The 22,179-nt window shown below is 52.9% G+C and overlaps 1 protein-coding gene across 1 annotated transcript; it reads left to right on the plus strand.

Moving 5' to 3' along the window:
• The first annotated feature begins 2,925 nt into the window (after positions 1–2,925).
• On the plus strand, positions 2,926–21,618 carry MYOC (myocilin). Its single transcript, XM_073356333.1, has 3 exons — positions 2,926–3,603; positions 15,955–16,083; positions 18,853–21,618. Exons 1-3 carry the CDS (start codon positions 3,036–3,038, stop codon positions 19,635–19,637), a joined length of 1,482 nt encoding a protein of 493 aa, XP_073212434.1. The 5' UTR covers positions 2,926–3,035; the 3' UTR covers positions 19,638–21,618.
• Positions 21,619–22,179: the final 561 nt, after the last annotated feature.

Consider the following 22,179-nt stretch of genomic DNA (forward strand, 5'->3'; position numbering starts at 1 on the left):
GTCAAATAAATGTGAAGGCTCCAGCAAGGCACTGGGGAGCACAGGCCACTGGCTGCACAGAGGTAGGAGATCACAGTGCAGATCCCGCCCCAGGGACACAGAATCAGCTGTGAGGCTGCACCTAACCCTGACACAGTGCAAGGACTGGACCTGCCCCAGAACCACCCCAGGGCCCTGCCCCTCCATGCCAGGTGCACCAGGTGTGGGCAGGCAGGCTCAGCAAGGCAAGATCCAAGTGTGGAGGGGTTTAGTGTGGGAGGATCCAGGTGTGGGTTGAAAGGGTTTTGTGTGGGGCAATCTGGGTGTGGGCAACTCAGTGGGGGATCTGGGTGTAGGGGGGATCTTGATGCACAGGGGCTTGTTGGGGGGTTCTGGGTGCAACAGTAATGGGACTCTGTGGGGGGGTCCAGGTGAAGGTGGTTGGGGCTTGGTAGGGTGGAGATCTGGATGCTGGTGGCTTGTCTGGGTGGTCCAGGTGCAGGAGGAGTGGGGGTCATGGGGGGGTTGTAAGTGGGGGAGGTGAGGCTCGGCAGGAGGGTCTGGATATGAGGGGATCTGGATGCACGGCGGTTGGGTGAATGAGGGAACAGCTCCCTGTACAGGGATCCCTCCCTCTGCAGCTGAAGAGCAATGGGTGCAGGAAGGGGGTGGGGAGAGTTTTCAGAGCTTCCTGCAGCCAGGGGAGAAATCTGGGGGTGGATCTGACCTGGCTCTGGATGCTGCACAGGGGAAGAGGAAGTCCTTTCCTCTCCATCCCAGCTGGGACTAGCAGCTGAGCCTGGTGCAGGATAGGAGCCACCAGCTGGTTCTTCCCTAGTCCCACCTCATGCCCCACAGTGATTTGCCTCTCTGCCAGCTGCCCTGGGCCCCTGAAACATACTGCTGGAGAGGGTCACATGATAACTCTTGTGGCTTCCCTTTGCTTCCCCGTCAGAAAGTCATTTTGCTGCAAGGAAGCAAAAAATCTGCGGGGGACAAATTCTGCGCATGTGCAGTGACACAGAATTCCCTCCAGGAGTATCTATTACAGGAGTGGATGAGTTCTGTGCCCTGCAATGTGTAGGAGGTCAGACTCGATGATCATGATGGTCCCTCATGACCCTAAAGTGTATGAGTCTATAATTCATGTACAACACTGCAGACCTATGGCTGGACACCTTTGTGTTGATTGCGTCCACGTTTCCCGCAAACAAAGCTAGTCTCTAGTCTGTGGCCTAGTGGACAAAGCACTGGATTGGAACTATATCACTCAGGGGTGTGGATTTTTCACCTCCCTGGTTTCCATTCCCTGCATTACCACTAGCCTGGTTGGATGACCTTGGGCAAGTCACTTTCCCACTCTGTGCCTCAGTTTCCCCATCTGTAAAACTGGGATAATGAAACCAACCTTCATAAAGTATGTTGAGATCTGCTGATGAAAAGCACCATACATGAGTGAGGTATCATTATTCCATCGCTATGCTTCGGTGTGCATTTTTACTTGGAGGTGCTTCTTTCTAATACTCACTTGGGAAACAGGGGAGCCCTGCAAACATCCACTGGCCTTATCTTCCATCCTGATTTTACAGAGGTGTTTCTTTTACTTTTTTTTCTTTATAATAAAAATTCTGTTTTTAAGAATCTGATTGGGGTTTTTAGTGTCCTAAAAACCCCAGGGTCTGGTCTGTGCTCACCTTGTTTACTCTGAAGCCTCCCCAGGAAAGGGGGTGAAGGGGTTTGGGGGGATATTTTGGAGAAACAGGAACTCCAAGTGGTGCTTTTCCTAAATCTTTGTCTAACTCGGTGATGGCAGCAGTACCGTCCAAGGACAAGGAAGAATTTGTGCCTTGGGGACGTTTTTGACCTAAGCTGGTAGAGATAAGCATAGGGGGTCTTTCATGCGGGTCCCCACATCTGTACCCCAGAGTTCAGAGAGGGGAAGGAACCCTGACATGAGCGGTTAAAAAACCAAATTGCCTTGTTAAAAAATATGCTGAGCTCCGCACACCCTGCCCTGGACCGGAGAAAGGCTGGTGCTGGTCAAGACTGAACAAGCCCATCCCTTCAGCAAAGGGTTCGGAAACGTCCTAACCCACTCGAGTCCTCCAATGAACCCTCCAGCAGGACCAGGGCAGATTTTACACTCCTAGAGCTCCTAAGGGAAAAAAGAAGCTACATTTCTCCCCGCCTCTGTCTCTTGGGGTAGGTCTTCACCACAGTCAGGGGGTGTGACTGCAGCACAGAGACCCATACCTGAGCTAACTTTGATCTAGCTAGCATGGAGACCAATAGCAGTGAAGCTGCAGCAGCATGGACTTCAGCGTGGGCTGCACACGCCCACCCGGGACCCTGGGTATGTACTGAGGTGGCTAGCTAGCTACGTCCCCTTACACAGGGTTTTTTAAACACAGGCCTTATACGTGCAGAACTCGGAGGTTTAACCCAACTCAGACAGCAACTGCCTGCCTGATCCAGCTCTCTGCCTGCCAGCCCATCAGCCCATTCTCTCTTACAGACAGCAGTCTAGTGTGAATCCCTCCCGCTTCCCTCCACGGGAGCTGTATCCCCCACATCCCTAAATACACTGATTCTCTGGGCTGGCAAGCGTGACAGGTTATTGTTGGAAAAGAAAACCCTAGTGCTCCATTCCCCTCTCGCTTGCGCTGATTTTACAGCAGTGTCACCCCATTGCATTCAGCAGAGCAACTCCTGATTTACACCCAGAGACCCCAGCCCCGGGTGGAACCCTTGGCTTGAGTCTGAACATGACTGCGCTGTTTGCTGAGAGTCCGGCCGCGAGCAGGAGGGAAGGTAGGGATCAGAGATGCTGTTCCTTTAAGAAATTCTAAAGCCAGCTCTGGAAGGTTCTTGTTATTCCATGGCTCTGGCACAGCAACCCTCTCCCCCCGCCCGCCCCGAGTCCCAGCTGTATAAATGAAGCTCTGGTGAGCTGGTGGGCGTCCCTCACTCTGTAGCCAGCAGCGCAGGAAGCAGCTCTGCTCTCCTACTGACGGGTACTGTGTGCAGTGCCGACAGGGGCAGCATCCATAACAAAGATGCTCGTGGTTTGGCTGTTGCTGTCAGTGGGCCTGGCCCGGGCGGCTCTGAGGAGCACAGCCCACCTCAGGAGGGCCAACGACAGGAACAGCAGATGCATCTACTCTTTCGTAGTCCCCAGCCTGAATGAGGCCAGCTGTCCAGAACCGGGCCAGGCAACGTCAGCCATGTGGGAACTCCAGAGGGAGAGCAACGCACAGCGCTCGGAGCTGGAGTCAGCCAAGGCCAGGCTGAGCCTCCTGGAGAACTTGGTGACCCAGCTGCACGTGGCGCTGGGTGCAGGGGGCTCCTCTGCTTCCACCGTGGAGCTCCAGAGAGAGCTGGACAGGCTGAGGATGGAAAGAGCTCAGCAGGAGTCTCAAGTCAGCAGGCTGGAGGCTGCCTACAGCACCCTTGGGCAGGAGAAGTCCTTCCTGGAAGAGGAGAAGAGGCGACTGGAGCAGGAAAAAGCTGAGCTGGGAAGGAGGCTGGAGAGCAGCACCCAGGAGATAGCTCAGCTGAGGACCAGCCAACATCACCAGGTCAGCGAGGCACCCGCCCAGGACTCCCAGCAAGGCTCCCAAGAAGGTAAGATTCATGGGAACTTACCCAGTCTCACACTGAGTTTCCCTTACTCCTGGTTCACCCACATGGCCTTGCTGTCTCCTTTGCAGCAAAGGATGCCCATACAAAGTCTGCACCTGGATGTGTGTGACTGTCCCTTGGAGCGTACAGTTGGGGTGTGGGAAATAAGTCTCCCTTGCCTAGATTCCTGTCCTTAGACCATTGTCTGGAAGGGAAAGGATGATGGTTAATGCTCTGGACTGGGAGCCAGGAGACCTGGCATCAATTACCAGCTCTGCCACAGACTTTCTGGCACATCACTTAATCTATTTCCCATTCTTTGTCTCCTCCACTGGGACGGTAGACTCTCTGGGGCAGGGGTCGTCACGCTGCATGAAACTAACCCAACGGGGTTGTGAGCCCCTTTGGAGCTTCCAGCTGCTCCAGCAGCAACAATCAACAGCAAGAGACTCCAGGGGGCCACCTCCGCAAGAGGGCTGAGGCTCTAGTTAGAGATAGGCCCAGACGCCCCCACATTTTGAGGGAGTTCAGACCCAGATCTGAACTTAGTGGCCAGAGCCCATCTCATGCTGCAGAGAAGGGGAAGGGTTACAGTATGCACGCACAGTCCCTCGGCTGCAGCCAAGCACCCCAACAAGCTGGCTCCAACAGACAGACATCCAGAAACACCTTTCTTTGGCATTCCCTCTGCTGTGCCTTTGTGCAGGTGTCCGTCTGTCTGTCCCTGCCCTGGGGACTATATCCTAAGCTGTAGTGTTGCTTTCTCCCCCATCTCTATCTCCCCAATGTACTTAGTTCACCATTGCCCTTCCAATTCCTTTCCCCTTCCACCAGCAGGAGAGGACCCATTCTTGTGCTAAGCAGTCTGGGACACATGGGATTAATGGAGCTGGGAGCCAGCAGGCTACAATTCTTACCTGAGATGGGAGCTATGGGACAGACACCCTATGTGCAAGTGTCTTGGGCATTTAACAGAGAAACCCTGCTGCAGGGCAGAGAAGAACATTGCAACCTCAGTGAGACCCCGATTCCTTCCTGTGAACATGCGGAGCCTTGCATGGGTGGTGGGTATATAGGCCAGGGGAGGCTAAGCCTCCCCTGGCACAGCCATCGCCGCACCACCCTGCTGCCGGACACCTGGGCTGTGGTGGCCCTGCTTATTTTCCCTCCCTGCTGGGAATGGGCTTCTGCTGGAAGTTTTTTCTTATTTATTATGTGCCATGCAGTTTCCCCAGGCGGCTGAGAAGGTGGTATCTGCTACTCAGCTTCCCGGGTCCCTTGGACTCCCCAGGGAAATTACTGATGAACCTGGACACTGAGTAGCAGATACCGCCTCCTCAGCCGCCCAGGAACCTGCATGGTGCATATAAAAGCTCAGTGTTCTTTGCCCGCTGCTGCCTGGCTGCTCCTCTCCACCACTCCACCCCCTTCTCCAGAGGTCCCCGCCCGCCGCCGGTTCCTCCTCTCCACTTGGCCCCCTCCCTGTTCAGCCCGCTCACTGCTGCTTGCTGCGTCCTCCTCTCCCCACCCCCCCACTTCCCCTCCTGCCGCTGCTCAAGTGGGGAGGTGGGGGGAGGTGAGGAGGGATGCATATGGCGAGCAGTGCTGGGGGGGCCGAGTGGGGAGGAGGGGGGAAGGAGGAAAGGAGGGATGCACATGGTGAGCAGGGAGGGGACCGAGCAGGGGAGGGCAGGGGAGGGCAGAGTGTGGGTGTGGCTGCAAGCGGAAGAGGAGGGACGGGGAGGTAGCCTCCGGCAGGGGAAGCTTCACCCACTGCCCATGGAGTCTTGGGATGGGGGCAGTGACTTCCCAGTTTCCAGATACCCCCAAAAGGGGAAGTGCTGGAACTGCAGTGCAGGTCGGAGCAGCCCTACAGGGGCCTTAACTTGCATCCCAGCTGTAGCAACTCTCCCATGGGTTGTGTCTCCTGATGATAACTGGGGCATAGGAAAGCCCACAGGTGCTGATTTTTGTTTTTGCTGGTCTTATTGGAAACCTGGGAGGTGGGTGGGCATAAACCCACCCACTTCTAAAGGCCCCTCCCCCAGCCTAGCGGGAGGGACCACTGGACCCAGGGACCAAGTAAATGTGGGGGACAACTACTGAAAAACCGGGGTTGGAGTGAAGGTCAGAGGTTCAAAAAACAGATACCGGATGGGGACACCGAGCAGAGAACTCTGGACAGCGCCCACTGCTCCTCAAAGCTGTCAAGGGAGCCAGTGGATGCTGCCCAGTGGAAACTCTGCCCGGATGCGTGAGACTAGGGAGGAACGGAAATAGGCCCCGCAGTCGCAGAGCACCCCCTCATCCAACATCCTCCTCCTGGTATTATAGATGGAAACTTTGGCCACGGCCAAGAGGAGGTTGACGAGGAGGTCTCGTGAATTCGTGGGGCCACAGATAGGGTGTGCAAAGAGGAACAAGTGTGGGGAGAAGTGCAGCCAGAACCTCAACAAGAGATTCTGGAGGAGCCAGAATAGGGCTGCAACCTGGCGCATTCGAGATAGGCGTGCGCCAAGTTCTCCCTCACGCCGCAAAAGGGGCAGGCCTCGGGTAAAGGGGTGAACTGCACCACATGCACACCCGGGCTCACGGCTCCATGAAGGAGCTGCCAACCGATGTCCCTGGAGGGCTGTGGGACCAAGGTGGAATAAAGGCTGGCCCACCGGGGTTCCTCACCCTCTTTAGGTGGAAGATAGTCCTGCCATTTGGTGTCGGGACGGGATGCGAGGGTGAGGAAGTGTACTTTGTGGAGCACGAGCGTGTACAGATGGTTTCTGGGCGCAGTTCGAAACCGGACCGGCTGCAGGGTATGCAGCCGGCTTGGAGTGTGGAAATGGGGAGGCCTCGGGGGCTTGCAGAACAGGGGCCCAAGAAAAATGTCCGGAGGGCCAGGGGTGAGGGGTGGGCGGGGAGTGCCCTCTTGCAGGGTTTGCCACAGGAAAACGAGAGAATCAGGTGACAAGGTGGCCTTCACCTCCTGGAGTACGCGCCTAGGGGTCGGAAGGGTGGAAAGTCCCATGCATCGTCCGAGCACGCAGTGCTCCACCCAGTCCCCCCGTCGTAGTCCAGGAGGTCTCCGACTCTGGTGGTTTCTGCCAGGACCAACCTCCAACACACCGAGGGAGACTCCGCCACCTGCACACATAGATCGAGGTTGTGTAGCAGGGGCTCCGTGAGGAGGTCCGCCCCCTCGGTGGCCACAAAGGATCTGGTGGCCGAAGAAAGCGTCCAGGTCCGGAGGAGGTCGTGGTAGAAGACCGGCAGCTCGGAGAGGTCTCGCGGAAGACCTCTCGGATGGAGAAAAAAGAGCTGCCGGTCATATCGGAGCCCTTGGAGGCGGCAGAGGAAGGCGTGTGCCAACATGCTCCATGCCAGACTGCCTGCACCATAAAGGAGCCTCTGCAGGGCCTGGAGGCGGAAGACATGGACCTGGCTGCGCAAGCAAACCAGGCCCTGTCCTCCCTCCTTCAGGGGAAGACTCAGGACCCCTGCAGAGACTCAGTGCAGCCCCAGCCAGAAGAACTCCAGAGCCATCCTCTGGAGCCTGGCCAGGATCCTCTGGGCTGGGCTCAGGGTGTTGAGCCGGTGCCAGAGCATGGAGAGGACTAGCTGGTTTTTGCTGGTGGGTGTGCCTCTCCGCCTCCTCCCTGCCCGTGCGAGTGGTGGGCAGGGCCTCAGTAGGGTTTCCAACTTTCTACTGGCACAACACCAAACACCCTAGTCCTGCCCCTGCCCCAAGGTCCCACCCCTGCCTCGCCCCTTCCCAGAAGCCCCACGCCCACTCACTACATTCCCCCTCCCTTGGTGGCTCATCTCCCTCCCTTTCACTGGGCTGGGGCCGGGGTGCGGGAGAGGGTGAGGGCTCTAAATGGGGGTGTGGGCTCTGGGGTGAGGCCAGAAATGAGGGGTGCAGGAGGGGGCTCCAGGCTGGGGGGTGGGGATGAGGGATTCAGAATGCAGGAGGGGGCTGCGGGTTGAGGCAGGGGGTTGGAGTGCAGGAGTGAGTGAGGGCTCTAGGGTGCAGCCGGGGATGAAGGGTTCAGGGTGTGGGAGGGGGCTCTGGTTTCCAGCCAATGGGAGTGCAGAGCCGGTGCTCGGGGCGGGGGCAGCATGCAGAGCACTGTGGCTCTCCTGCCTAGGAGCCGAACCTGCTCGCTACTTCCAGGGCGCAGGGACTAGGGACTAGCCTGCCTTAGTGCCACAGCACTGCTGACCGGACTTTCGACTGGGTGTTCCAGTTGAAAACTGGACACCTGGTCACCCTAGGCCTCAGGGAGGAAGAAGCTAAGTGGGGGCAGGGCCTCAGGGTGGAGGGAGGGTGGGGCCTTGAGGCAAAGATGCTAAGCGGGGGGCGGGCCTCAGGGCGGAGCAGCTCAGTGTGGGTGGAGCCTCGGAATGGAAAGAGGCTGAGCGAGGACAAGGGCTTGGGGCAGAGCACAGGTGGAGCAGGGGGCGGGGCCAGGGGCGGGGCCACAGTCCAGGCATTGGGGCGCACAGAAAATTAATGCAGCCGTGCAGGTGCTGAGCACTACCTATTTTTTTTTTCAAGTGGGTGCTTGAGCCTGGAGCACCCACGGGGTCAGTGCCTATGGGAAAGCCTCAGCCATGCCATCCACAGACACCCCACCCCAGCCCCTGACATGCCTCCCACACCAGAGGATCCTGTAGGAGGGATGCACATAGCCAGCCACAGCAGCTGTGCCCTCCCCCATACAGGGATATTCCCAAGCAGGCCCTTAGGGCTGCTTTGCAGCCTCTGCCCAAAAGGGCTGAAAGAAATCACCCCGAGAGCGAGTCCTGTCACTCTGCAGACTCAGATTCTGCTGCACCTGTCCCACTGCAGGTATCTGAGATGCCCAGTCCTGCTCAGCCACACTTTCCACTCCGTGACATAATGCCCAGACATTAGGCACTCTAACGGGTCAACCACAGATGAGGAGCTGCCGCACGCTGCCCTTCCTGACAAGGGACACACAGGGCTCCCACACAGACAAAGGCCAACACAAACTCAGTGGCCACTTCTGAAGATTTGACCGGAACCTGAACACAAATCAGTACGGCACTCGGAATACAGCTATAGACCCAAATGTTTTTAAATGTGTGCTACACCTCTAAATGTTGAGGAGGGGCAGCTGCCATTTTGTGTTTCTGTTCAGCGGCAGAGTGTTACTGAGCAGACTGATGTGTGCTCTCCGTCTCCTCTGGAGATCTTGCTTGTTTCCTTAATCTGAATAAGAGAGTCTCCAAGGCAGAGAAACACACATGTTGTTTTGTGGCTAGGAAAATGCAGGGGGTTATCCCCTCAGCTGGGATAGATGGAAGGAGCTTGGTTGATTTACACCAGCTCATGGTCCAGCTCCCTCTATTTCCCCACATCCAGCGATGCCCCCAGAAGTGTCACCCAAGGCACCAATCCACCACTCTGCCATCACAGGAACTATTGTAAAGTGTCTCATCTTCAGCTCTGCTGGGCAAATACAGAATTGCTGCCTCATCTCAGGGCTCCTGAGATGTCGAACACCCACCCATAAGCCATAGGCACCTTTAAATGAAGTTACACCACAACGTACATTTCTCCCTGCAGCCATTTCTAGCTTAGAACTTGGCTGAGCCAAGAGGGGATAGTCAAGAGCAGCCCTGAATGCTTAGTAGATGGATCCCTGGTTGCAAAGTAGAAAACACCCAGCGAGAAAGAAGACCATGCTGCCCTGTCCAGTGATTAAAGTGTTCTGACACTCGACTGGCCCATTGTCCTGCTACACCTCTCTCTGGGGCCATGTTCTAAGGGTTTCCCTTACAACCAGGCCTGAACAGAACCCTTGAATCCCAGCCTCCCCCCCTCCCCCCCAGCTTTGGGGAGAGGGGCACTTAAAATCTGTTCCGGCCCCTGATCGGAACAGAGCAAAGTGCTGAGGGTTTCTTAGCATCTCTGTTCTGGCCAATGGAGTTAATTCATTCTGGGAAGGAGACTGGCTGCAGGGCTGGGTGGCTGTGGGTCCGTCAGGCTCCATTAACCTCTCAGCATGGCACAAGGAAGTGCAACCACGCTCCAGAGCGATCACGTCCGGGGGGGGGGAGGGCGGCAGGGGTGGATGTACCAGCCTGGACACCCCTTAGCACTGTACTGAGTCATGTGACCTGACAGCAGCCCCTCACAGCCCTTCTGGCCCATGGAGTCATTCCAGTCAGTGACTTGACTGTACTGAGAGTGAGGCAGGGGAAGGAGACAGCGAATCCCTGGGAAACTCCTTTACTCCAAGAAGTCGGCCACTTGTTTCCTCTCGTGGCTTAGACACGCCCCAGGATAGGACACCCCTCTTCCTCTCCCACGGACCCGGCTGAGGTTCAGTGCCCATACCTTTCTAGCCAGCTGTCACTGCTGTTTGCATATATATCACCCCAATAACTCAGCCCAAAAGGCGTCTCAAGTGGATTTAGGGAGCCCCTGAGCTAGCATGGCCCTCGAAGGCAGAGAACTCCACACATACCAGGAGGCAAAGTATGATGAAGCCCTACCCACTGCCATGGTAGAGGGCTGCACTCCTGCACCCCTAATGCAGACTGGTGTCTGCAACGCCCCTGCTCTCTTATCAAACCACATGCCCTGCACTGTTTCGAGCGCTTCTGGCACCAGGCACAACAGGAGGCTGCTCGCCCTGCCTTGCTTTCACACTGAGCGCCTGGTGCAATACCACCTGCCCGCCCAGAGGAGGCACTCTCCTCCTGAGTGACAGCTCCCATGGGCTCAGAGGGGTGAAACCTGCACACCAGGGTGACTTTAGCCCAGGACATTAGTTAGGTGTGCAGGAGTCTGGCTTACCTCTCTGGCGTGGCTCTGCTTCCATTGCCCTCGGAGGACAGTCGCCATCTCCCTTTCCACAGCACACCCAGGCAGCTCTTTTGACTTCCTGGGCCCTTTCCTGGAGAAGAGTCTTGCGCCTTTGTCCTCCCCAAGGGTCTGCCCTGGCTTCCCACCTCAATACAGGAGAGCAAAGGGGGGGCTTCCTCTCCCCCTCTTTGGAAGCCCCTACATGGGACCTCCCCCACTTAAGATCAGTTAAACATATTAGGCCTCAAACCCACCCCACTTCTCTAGCTCATGCTCTTTCCTTCGCTTGCTTTCACTCCTCCCTCTTCGGAGCCCCCATCCTCTAGACCAGGGTTTCTCAAACTTCATTGCACCACGACCCCCTTCTGACAACAAAAATTACTCCATGACCCCAGGAAGGGGGATTGAAGCCTCAGCCCTCCTACCCCAGGCAGCGGGGCCGAAGCCCAAGCCCCACCGCCCTGCGGGGGAGGGGGCAAAGCTTGAGGTCTGTAGCCCTGGGCAGGTGGGGCTGGAACCTGAACCCAGCTGCCCAGGGCTGAATCCGTCTGGCTTCAGCTTCCACCCTGGGTAGGGGGCTCGGACTTGGCTTCAGTCCTAGGCCCCGGCGAGTCTAACACCAGCCCTGATGATCCCCTTAAAACAGGGTCCCAACCCACTTTGGGGTCCCAACCCACACTTTGAGAACCGCTGCTCTAGGCCTTCTTTCTCTGGCCCTTTCCACTCATTTTCCAACTCATCCCCTTCCCGGACTGGCCACACAGCCCCTACTGACCCCTATCAGGGAACTTCTTGCCCAAAACACCAACCACATCCAACAGTTATCCCCACTCTCAAACTCCCAACACTGCCTGAGCAGAAAAAAGCTCTTTTATAGCCTCATCCAATTTCCCAGCAGGTCTTGCTGTTGCCTAGCATCCCATACTTCCTCTGAGAACTACAAGCCCCAGAATTCCCTTGGCCTGGGCTGTCAGGCAGCCAGGCTGTAACTGATCTGAGCTTCCTAAAGGGCCGCAAGGGCCTGCTAACAGCAGCAAAATAAAAAAAACTTTATTTCCACTTTATCCCCTCTTAACTGTCCCTGCACCGTCTGAAAACCAAACACACATTGGCCTTGCTGGGCTAGCAGTTAGGCACCTTGCATCCTCTTCTGTTGTTCTGGGGCTGTGCCTGCATGCCTCCCCAACTCTCAGGACGAGGGCAGGTAATTGAGAGTGGAGATTGAACCCAGGGGGCCTCAGGAGTTGCAAAGCACAACCCTTGACTAGCTGAGCTAAAGCCCCAGCTCTGTTAGCTCAAGGCTAGTAGCTGATTCATAAATCCCTGTGTAGTCCAGCCACTAGAGGGGGACAGAGAGCCAGAAAGATGGGCTCCTCCCACAATGGAGCGCAATGGTGCAGGTCTCTGGTAACGATGGACACAGGATACTGAGAATCGGAGTCCACTCAGTGTCCACAAAGCCCAGCTAAACCCTGTGGTGGTGGTGGTGGGGGTAGAGGAGACCCCCTGCTCCTTCTGTAGGCGGGGCAGGATTTTCACTCAGCACTGAGATGGAACCCTGCTGCTAAGTGGGCTCTGTTCAGCTTTTCACACTGGTGCTGGCGAGATATCCATTTACTCCTGTGCCATCATAGCTCAGGGCTGAATGGGTTGACCTGTGGCCCGAGGAGGAATCAGCAAAGATGGGCCCCTGGCCCATAACACCACCGCCACTTGTCAGACTAAACCTTTGGGTGGCTCCAGTTAGCGGGCAGTTCTCTTCCAACACTGTAGGAGGCACTGTGGTCAAGAGGGAAATGCCAATATTTTGCTGGCCAAAAGGATTGGCAAACCTGAGCCAGCCCCTGAAAACAGCTCTCTGTTCAGTGGGTCTTTTTAGGGCCTGCAGAATTGAGTTTGACTCATTTATAGGGAGGAACCAGCTGTGAAACGGAGATCTATGTTTAGTCAGCACACGCGCACGCAAACACTTTGGTGATGTATAGGCCCTTCTCTAATACCCCCGTGTAAAATTATTCTCCATGGCCACAAGTCACTTAAGTACAGGCCTAATTTCAAACACACAGATAGTCTCATTGATCTCAATGGATTACTCACATGCTTAAAGTTAGGCACATGCTTATGTACCCTGCCTACTTGGGGCTCACGTGGCCAAAAGAATGAAAAATCCAGGCTCTTTGGCTGTACTTTGTAGAGAGCCTGTGGAATGATTGCTTTTAAAACTACAGGGCAAGTGTATTTCCTCTCCCTGCTGCAAATCTGGGTTCATTTTCTGGAAAACAGGTGTCGGTCAATTTGTCCCAGGGCCAATTCTGAAATACCTGCAGCTGGAGTCAGCTACTGCTAATGAGCCCCTAGGGAGGTTTTCCAGCCCTAAAGCAATGCCAGGCATAAAGCAGGAGGGTGAACTATGCAGAAATGAGTTAGTTGTAAGTGTGTGATTTTCCCTTCAAGGGAAGCTGAAAGTACAACTGTGATGCATGGCCAGAAAGGGTTAAACATCCTGCAAAATAAATAACCCTCAAAAGATATATGGGGAGATAACTTTTGTGTATTTACATATATATGCGGAGGATCCACAATGTAATCAACAGTCCCTATGCTGTATTCTGATAGTTCCGAGATCAAAAGAACATCCTAGTATTTAAATAAATTGTGAACACAGGATATCTCGGTATTCATCTCTCTTTGAAATGTACTGTGAATGGTGGAAGAACAAGCAAATTGCCTTATGTTAATTCTAAAGCTACAGTGATGGACCTCCTTCAAAGTCATTCTAATTATCTTTTGTTCCTGGAGGAACTCCCAACTTGTCAAAGAGGGCATGAAATTGTATAAAAGATCCTTGGGTCCTGATTCTGTCATCTCCAATCTGCTTAAGCTTCATCTGGGGAAGTTTGAGATGCAAGACTGAGGTCCCAGTTATGCTGGTACGCCCTGAATATGATATTTGGACATTGGACTATAACCTATGAACTGACTTCTAAAAAGGAACTCTTTGCAACTACAAAGCTCACCATCTCTGCTATCAATCTAAACCTCAATGTATAATCTTTTAACCATTCTCGCTCTCTTTTGTTTTTTAATAAATTTTAGTTTAGTTAATAAGTATTGGCTGTAGCGTGTGTTTGGGTAAGATCTGAAACATTCATTAACCTGGGAGGTAATATGTCCGATCCTTTGGGATTGGTAGAACCTTTTCTTTTATATGATGAAATAAGATTTACAGAAATGTTCATCATATTTGACGTGGGTACCTGGATGGAGGCCTGAAGCTGGATCACTTTAAGGGAACTGTGTTGTTTGGACTTCTGAGTAACCAGTAAGGTAATAAAGAAGCTGTTTTATGCTGGCTTGGTAAATCTAAGTACTGGAATATCCACCAGCTTGATGGGGATTGTCTGCCCCATTCTTCGCAGTTCACCCTAATTGAGTGACCATAGCTGGCCCCCACTAGAACCCCAGTCACAACAACACTTTGCCAAGCATTAGAATTAAACAGTGAATTGTGAGAAGTCATGACTGTCAGACTCATAACTATGGCGTCTTGCATTTACACTGAATAGCTCCTTTCATCCCAAAGCGCTGGCCCGACATCTGATGCTAAAAGCCCTCAGCGACGGCCTAACTCTGCTCCAGTGGGAGTTTTAAAATCCACCCCTGCAACTTGTCAGATCTCTGTTTGAAATCTCATTGTATGCTGAGCAGGCCCTGGCAGTGCGAGCTGAAGCGATTGGTTCAAAAGGCCGAGTAGCCCGTGGTGGTTTGCCATGGCTTTCTCTGCCCCTTGGATTTCCAGCATGGCTTAGTTAAAACAGTTTATGATGTGTAATAAATAGCTGGACCTGACCTGTCAGCTGGAATTCTCCATGTAATGCGGGAGACATTATCCAAGTTGATAGGCTCCCAGTGTTACCTGTATTAAAGATAATATGATATAGAATCATAGAATATCAGGGTTGGAAGGGACCTCAGGAGGTCATCTAGGCCAACCCCCTGCTCAAAGCAGGAACAATCCCCAACTATAACATTCATCCAGGGGGGAACAAGGGTCACTGCAACATGCTTACGATTAGAATCACGTTCCTCTGGGACCCTGTAAGAGGAACCCCAAGGTACTAGATTTTGCTACAGCTGTACAGCCCTGCTCCTTTCCCTACTGCCCTTCCTTGCTGAGTCTGCCTTGAGTCCCCTGGCCAGCAAGACACCAGTTAGCTCCAATGCGCTGCCTTGTCTCACAAATGGAGCACACAGGCTCAGTGGACAGAATGAAAGAGAAACCGAGGACACTGCTGGTGGTGTACAGTGAGTTGGATTTATGCGGTTAACGAGCCTTGACCTTGTCCTGAAAATGACTTTCCGAAGGAAGGAAAGACCCGCCCTTCCCACTGCCGTGCCCCAGTGCCCGCTGACATTAAGCGGGAATCTGAAGAGAGTTAAATGTTTGTTTTACACAGAAGCAAAGGCTTCAGGCTTTTTTGAAGCCACTGCATGATCATTCTCTACCAGCGAGCAGAAATAGGGGAGCTATCCGATACTCCTGCCAGTAGCCGGTAAGGATTTTGAAGGACACTGCATCTAGACCTCAGCAGCAGGGTAAAACCGTAACAAGCATCCACAAAGCCAGACACACCTGCAGTAAACACACCATCTTGGCTGCAAGCAGAACTTTCACTGCAAAGGCAAATGGTGTTTGCAGACCAACAGAGTGGCTTCCCTAGCCTGCACTGAAGGTGGGTAAAGAATAGTGTTTGCAAAGGGCTGGGCACGGTGTGACAGACCCACAGGGAAACATTACGGAGCACAAGGCGTGGGCACATATACCACCAAGCCGTTGGAGAATAGAGTTAGTGGCCTGGTCCGGGACAGGCGCTCTACTGTAATACACAATGTACAGCACCTAGCGCAGTGGGATGCTGGTCAACAACTGGCACTCCTAGGTGCTATCGTAATACACCAAATAAATAATGTACAGCTGTTATCACACATGCGGCCTTGGGGTGCGATTGACGCTCTTAGATGCTAGGATAATACAACTAAATAATAACTGCTTATTATCCCAGGACAGGGCAGGTCTTGGAGTGATGGGGAGAGGCCATTTTGGCCAGCCAAGCATGGGTTGGGCTGGACGAGGAGACCTTTACGGGGACAGATTTCTCCCTCCTCCCCCACCTATTATGGGGTTCTAACATTAGCATCCAGTGTTGGCGTTGCTACGTGGGGGGCAGAGGGGGAGCAGTGCTTGGATTCAAAGAAAGCCTGCTCCCTAGCTCCCAGGACATAAGGCAGAAACGTGCTGACCTGCCTACCTTGCCATGCTAATGGCAGGGCTAGTGGATTGCTGAGTGCATGTGAAAGAGAGTGCGCGTGATCATTTGTGCAACTGTGCTTGTGCCCAGCTGAAAGGGCATGTCCGGCCATGCCCAGGAGCGTGTACACACCCTTCTACACTCTGCCAAGCCACATCCTCACCCTGTTCCTGTCACCACCCTCACCGTGTCTATTCCCATCCCTCCCTGCAGTTTCCAAGTGGGATCTGGAGAGTTTTGACTATCAGGAGCTGAAATCTGAGCTGACGGAGGTGCCCGCTTCCAGTGACTTCGAGGAGCACCCCTCCCCCAGCCACCCTGCCACTGGGGACACGGCCACCGGTACAAAGATCACCTTGATGCCTTTCCTTCCTTGCGGGTTCATAGAGCTAGGCCTCATCCTTCTAGCACCATCGCAACAGATACTTTTCTTCTGCCCCCGCCCCCCATCACCTTCACTCCCAGCACCAGGGGAAGAGCCTAGCTGTGGAATCTTCTCTGCCTCTCACCTCCTTTATTTGGTTCTATTTCATCAGTGCTTCTTACTATGCCTCCTTCTCTCGCCCCACTTCCCCACCTTGCCCTGGCCAGCCTGTCCATCCTGACCTTTGCCGAACCCCAAGCCATCCAGGCAAGGGTATTGCCACCTGGTGCCAGACCCAAGAATGGAGTTCAAACCCCTGCTCCAGCAGCCAGACTGACTGTGCGCACCTCCAGACCATGAGCACAGGCTGGAATCTGGCTAGCCGCAGGTCTGCCCCCACGGCAGAGAAGGGAGCAGGGCTGAACTTGTCCTCTGGAAACGACAGTCTCTTTTGGCCAACTTTCTCAGGCACTCACTGACTATTTCCTTAGGCAGCCCCCAAACAACTACACCCGAGAGGACTCCAAATACAAAATTCAGAGCCAGGTCTGCATGCCCACCACTCTGCAATTCAGGGCCACTCGTAACCTGGGGGTCAGGCCCATCTCTAAGTAATAAAGCTTAGTACAGAACATATGGGGATTTCCCCCTAGCTCTAAGAGCTAATAGAATCAGGAGGCTGCTCTTAAAATGAGGTCATCAGGGGTGCCATGCCATGTTTCCTTCTGGTTAAGCAACAAACTGTGAGCTCGAATCACTTTTCTTTGATTAGCCCATCCCTGCTGTGCTGCCATCTCTTGTGATTTCTCACACACTTTGGCATTTTCCCAAAAGCCCCAGCTCCTGTAGGCGTGGGATTGCACGAGCAGCTCAGCTTTACTTTAAATACAAGTAAATTGCATGGCAGTGGAGAAAGGCTTGAAAAGGTGAAGTGAGAGCCTGCAAAAGGCCCAGAAACCCACAGGCAAAGAGGAAGCAGCCACAAATGTTATTTAAAACCATAATCTCATGATTATGGAGGGTCAGACTCAGGATTTTGGAATCCGCTGGGTTGGCGATACTGAAAATGCCCTTATGGCCCATGTGCAATGGAAACAAGCCCTGGCTTCAGCTTTGGTGTCACACCACAATGGACCTCCACCAAGACGGGGCGGGCACTGTCCACAGCTATGTCAGCACCATTGCTGGAAGGGGGTCACTGACCTGTTTCTTAATCCCAGAGGTAGAGCAATGGAAGGGATGGTGCTGGTTGGGTGGCTTGTAGCTAAGCGCTCTGCATTGGAACACTGGAGGCCTGGGGTCCATTCCCAGCCCCAGTTCACCAACCTGTGCCTGGTGCTGTTAGACAGAGTATGACAGGGGAAGAGGGAAGGCCTCCTGCTGCTTGTAAACCACCTCTTTGGCCATCGAAAGGAACACCCCAGTGAAGTCCAGCTACGGAAGGGTGGTAGCAGATGGTGGACAGGAGAATTGTTAAAACACCCTCTGAACTTGCTTCTCATTGACTTAGTTCATTGTGGCCAAAGACTCCTACGTTTTCTGGGCTGGTTTCCTGTAACTGTTTTCCTCCGTGCCGGTGCTTTATACGTTGTCCATCTAGGCCCTGCAACCCAGCCTCTGCCTTCCAGAAATAGAGCAGGGCCCCAGGACATTCCTACCCTTGGCTTCTGACTTCCACTGGCTGGACATCAGGAGCCATTTCTAAAACTAGGATTTAGCAGCTGACACTCTCTGCAGCGGCCTCATCAGATCAGAGTTCATATTACGGATTCTCCCTCATCCTACCTGAAATGGGTCATCCCCAAGTGGGTCTATTAAAAAAGCTGAGGTCCCACTTGAAAGACCAAGACATTCATCTCTTTTTTCATCTTAACCACATTATGAAAACCTTTAAATATCACCAGGGCAAAAAAGTCTGTGCTGTGAAATCCCCTTCCAAACTATTCACCTCCTTTCTTTCCTTCTCTCTTCACAGAGTGATCATTCCTTCTTCTTCTCTTCCTTTTCCTCAGCTCTTTTTTCTCCTTGTCCTCTCCTCTTTTTTCTGTCTGCCTGCACTACCCGGAGGAACATAGCCTAGGCCAGTGGTTCCGAAACTTGTTCCATTGCTTGTGCAGGGAAAGCTCCTGGCGGGCCAGGCCGGTTTACCTGCCGCGTCCGCAGGTGCAGCCGATCGCGGCTCCCAGTGGCCGCGGTTCGCTGCTCCAGGCCAATGGGAGCTGTTGGAAGCGGCGCGGGCCAAGGGACGTACTGGCCACAGCTTCCAGCAGCTCCCATTGGCCTGGAGCAGCGAACCGCGGCCAGTGGGAGCCGTAATCGGCTGCACCTGCGGACGCGGCAGGTAAACCGGCCCGGCCCGCCAGGAGCTTTCCCTGCACAAGCGGCGGAACAAGTTTGGGAACCACTGGCCTAAGCAATGCTGGTGTGTTGACGAGTGCTGGAAGGCTGCTGTTGGTAAATTGAGGGGGGGGGGGATCTCCTCCATCAGCTTCATGGAATTATTTACTTACTTAGAATCCAGTAAATGATCTTTCCTGCTAGTTATTGCTGGGTTAATGCAGTATGAGTGTGTTAGAATCCAGTAAATGATCTTTCCTGCTAGTTATTGCTGGGTTAATGCAGTATGAGTGTGGTTTTCATGGATTTTAGCCTTTCGGTAGGAAATCTGCCACTGGTGACAGACAGAAAATAACTGAAGGTCTTTTTCTCAACCCTTTGCCCCCCCCCCTTTTTTCTTCCTTGAGCAGGGTGCGGACAGCTGGTCTGGGTGGGGGAACCCGTGACCTTCCGCAGGGCTGAGACTATCGCTGGCAAGTATGGGGTGTGGATGAGGGATCCAGAGCCTGTTCCCCCCTACACCCCCGAGACCACTTGGAGAGTTGATGCCATTGGCACTGACATCCGCCAGGTCTTTGAATACGATGACTCTGATCAGTTCATGAAGGGCTATCCCTCCAAGGTCCACATCCTGCCCTGGTCCATGGAGAGCACCGGAGCCATCGTATACAGGGGATCCCTGTACTTCCAGCGGCGCAAGTCCAGAATGGTGGCCAAGTACGACCTGAAGACAGAAACGATCACAGTCCAAAAGGACATCCCCAGTGCTGGCTACCATGGCCAATTCCCCTATTCCTGGGGGGGGTACACAGACATTGACCTAGCTGTCGATGAGATGGGGCTGTGGGTGACATACAGCACAGACAAGGCCAAAGGGGCCATCATCCTCTCCAAATTGGATCCAGAGACCCTGGAGGTTGAGCAGACTTGGAAAACCAACATCCGCAAACAAGCTGTGGCCAACTCCTTTATGATCTGTGGCACCTTGTACACCATCAGTAGCTACTCAGCCCCAGATGCCACGGTCAACTTTTCCTACCATACAGCCACCAGCACCAGCGAGCCACTGAGCATCCGCTTCGAGAACCGCTATGGGTACAGCAGCATGGTGGACTACAACCCCACAGAGAGAAAGCTCTTCGCTTGGGACAATTTCAACATGGTCACCTATGACATCAGACTCTCCAGGCTATGAGGAGCCTCAGGGCGGGAGGAGGACACGCCACGCTCATTGCTAACTAGCTGCTCGTGGGTTAGGGGCAAGTCTAGCCAGCTGTCAATCTCATACACTCACTCTTCCTATTCTTCCTGAGCTTTCCTTGGACTCAGCCCTGAGCCCCTTACTCAGGCAGAGTGCTCATTGAGCTGGGCAAAGACTCCAGGCTTGGCCCTAGATCAGAGGTTCCTATTCTGAGAGCACTGGTGGGGCTTAAATAACAATAGAGTGGGAATAACCTTGTGCCACTTGGGAACATACATGCAATAGGTGTTACAGCCCTGTTGTCGCTCCCCTTGCCTCTCTCTGAATTACACATGGGATTAATTTGGACAATATAGGAAAAAAAAAAACGAAACAAGTTGTTAAGGGTTATGCAACATTTGGAATGTGTGGGCCAACTGCACAGGGATAGATCTAGAATGACTAAATTTGCCTGCACCCTTGGCTAAAAGACACAGATTCCAGCCAAGCAGACCAAACTGTTCACAGCAAGAGGCAGATAATATTTTAGGGGAGGGAGGTGGCTGGGTACCACCTTCACAGAATGGCTAATAAAAACCCAGTGACTATCAGCAAACCATATTCCTGCCCAGCATCAGCTGAGACAAGGGGAATGTGCTGAGCAGTCAACACCGGGCATTAGCCAAGGCAGCATTGACAGGAGGAGATTGTGCAAAGTTGTATCATGCCCAGATTCAGTAGGAGAACATCAAGGCCTAAAGACCTAGCTCCAACACCCAAATAAGCCAATGAAAAGACTCCAGCTGACTTCACTGGGCTTCAGATTGGGTCCTTAGTGGGTTGACTTGGCAGAGGCAGGGGTGTCTCAGAAATGTGCTGCAGGAGTTAAAAATTACTAGAAATCCCGGGTAGTGGGCGCCCTGCAAGAGAGCTTTCAGCTGCTGTGTATAAACCCTTTAATTGCCAGCCTCTCTCCTCCTAAGCACAGTGCATGCGTCATCAGGACCACGCTTCCCTTGGGAGCCAACCAGCCACCTCTACAGATTATCATGAGCAGAGAACGTGGGAGAAGACCGGAACTCACCCAGCTTGGTATCTCTGCAGCGTAAGCAGCCTCTCTGCAGCTGCAATTGACCAGTAGCTAAAGCAGGAGTCAAAGATGGGCCCAAGCTGCAGAGAGGTGAGGTCCAATGATCCACACCTCACTTAAGCATAGGGCTGGTCTGCTCTAGGGGCTTTGAGTCTGTTCAACGTCTCACACAGTTACACAATAGTCATTGAGCATGCAGGGCTCCGGCCGAACTAGCCCCCTACCTGCAAGAAACATGGCCGCTTCAGCTCCCCTTCCATAAAAGACAAAAATGAAGCAAGACTTGTTTAACACAATTCTGTTAAGTCATTAGACATTATAGCAAAATAAATGTAAGGAGGGTTGTTGTTCATGAACAACGGGATCCTAGAATTTAGGGCATGATCTCAAACCCACTGAAGTCAATGGAAAGTCTCCCATTGACTCCAGTGAGCAATAGAACAGATCTCTATTTATCCCAGACTATGGTTATTAACTCAGAATGAGAAGCATCATCTAACTGTTCTTGCTGTTTCTAGCTTTCAATCCAGACAACTCCACTGATTACACTGTACCTTAGACACCCTTTGGGATAGGCATGGCATTAGATCAGGTATGGCTAAGCATACAGCTGTTTTTAAGAACACACACATTTAGTATATAAATCCTGTAGCTGGCTTGGTTTTTCTGTTTGTTTTAAAAGCCTAATCTATGCAGGTTGCATTGAAGCCTCGTGGATGAAAGTGAAGGTCTGATGTGCTGATGATTACGTGGAAGTAGTCTGTGATAATAATCGATAATAAACCCTCTCCCCCCACAACAATCCACAGTGGCAGCTTCTTGTTTGCAGATTTTTCATTTCACTGCAACATGCTGGAGGGAATTCCAGGCTACAGGAAACTATAGGCCACCTTTCCAAGAGAGTTCAGTCCCAGCAAACAGGGCTCAATTTTCAGGAGCTCAGTTCCCATTTATGCACTAAAATAAGAGGCCTGGTTTCTAATTTAAGCTCTTCCACAGGCTTGCTGGGTGACTTTGCTGGGTCACTTCCCTGCTCTGTGCCTCAGTTTCCCATCTGGAAAATGGGAATGATGATATTGACTACCTTTATTAAGGTCAGTAGATAAGAGCTAGGTATTACTATTATTAAAGCCAAGGGGAACTTTGCCATTGACTTCAATGGAGCCAGGATTTCATCTACTGAATAAATATCACCATGACTACAAAAACAAATGCCACTGTAGAATAAGGGGAGGCAGAGAAATGGAAAGATTTGCAGCCATTAGTAGAGAGCTGACTGATTACAGAAAAGCTGGGAAACCAACATTAGCTGGTTTAAAAATATCTAATTGATTACCTTTTACAGTCAATAGAATATATGTTAGCTGTAACCTCTAACTGATGGTGCCTCAGATCATCTGTATTTGATTATCTTGAGGGGATGGAAAGAAATAACTTGCATCAGCCCTTTCAGTATAAAAAGGTCTA

Source organism: Lepidochelys kempii, chromosome 8, assembly GCF_965140285.1.
Source record: "Lepidochelys kempii isolate rLepKem1 chromosome 8, rLepKem1.hap1, whole genome shotgun sequence".
NCBI classification, from domain to species: Eukaryota; Metazoa; Chordata; order Testudines; family Cheloniidae; genus Lepidochelys; species Lepidochelys kempii.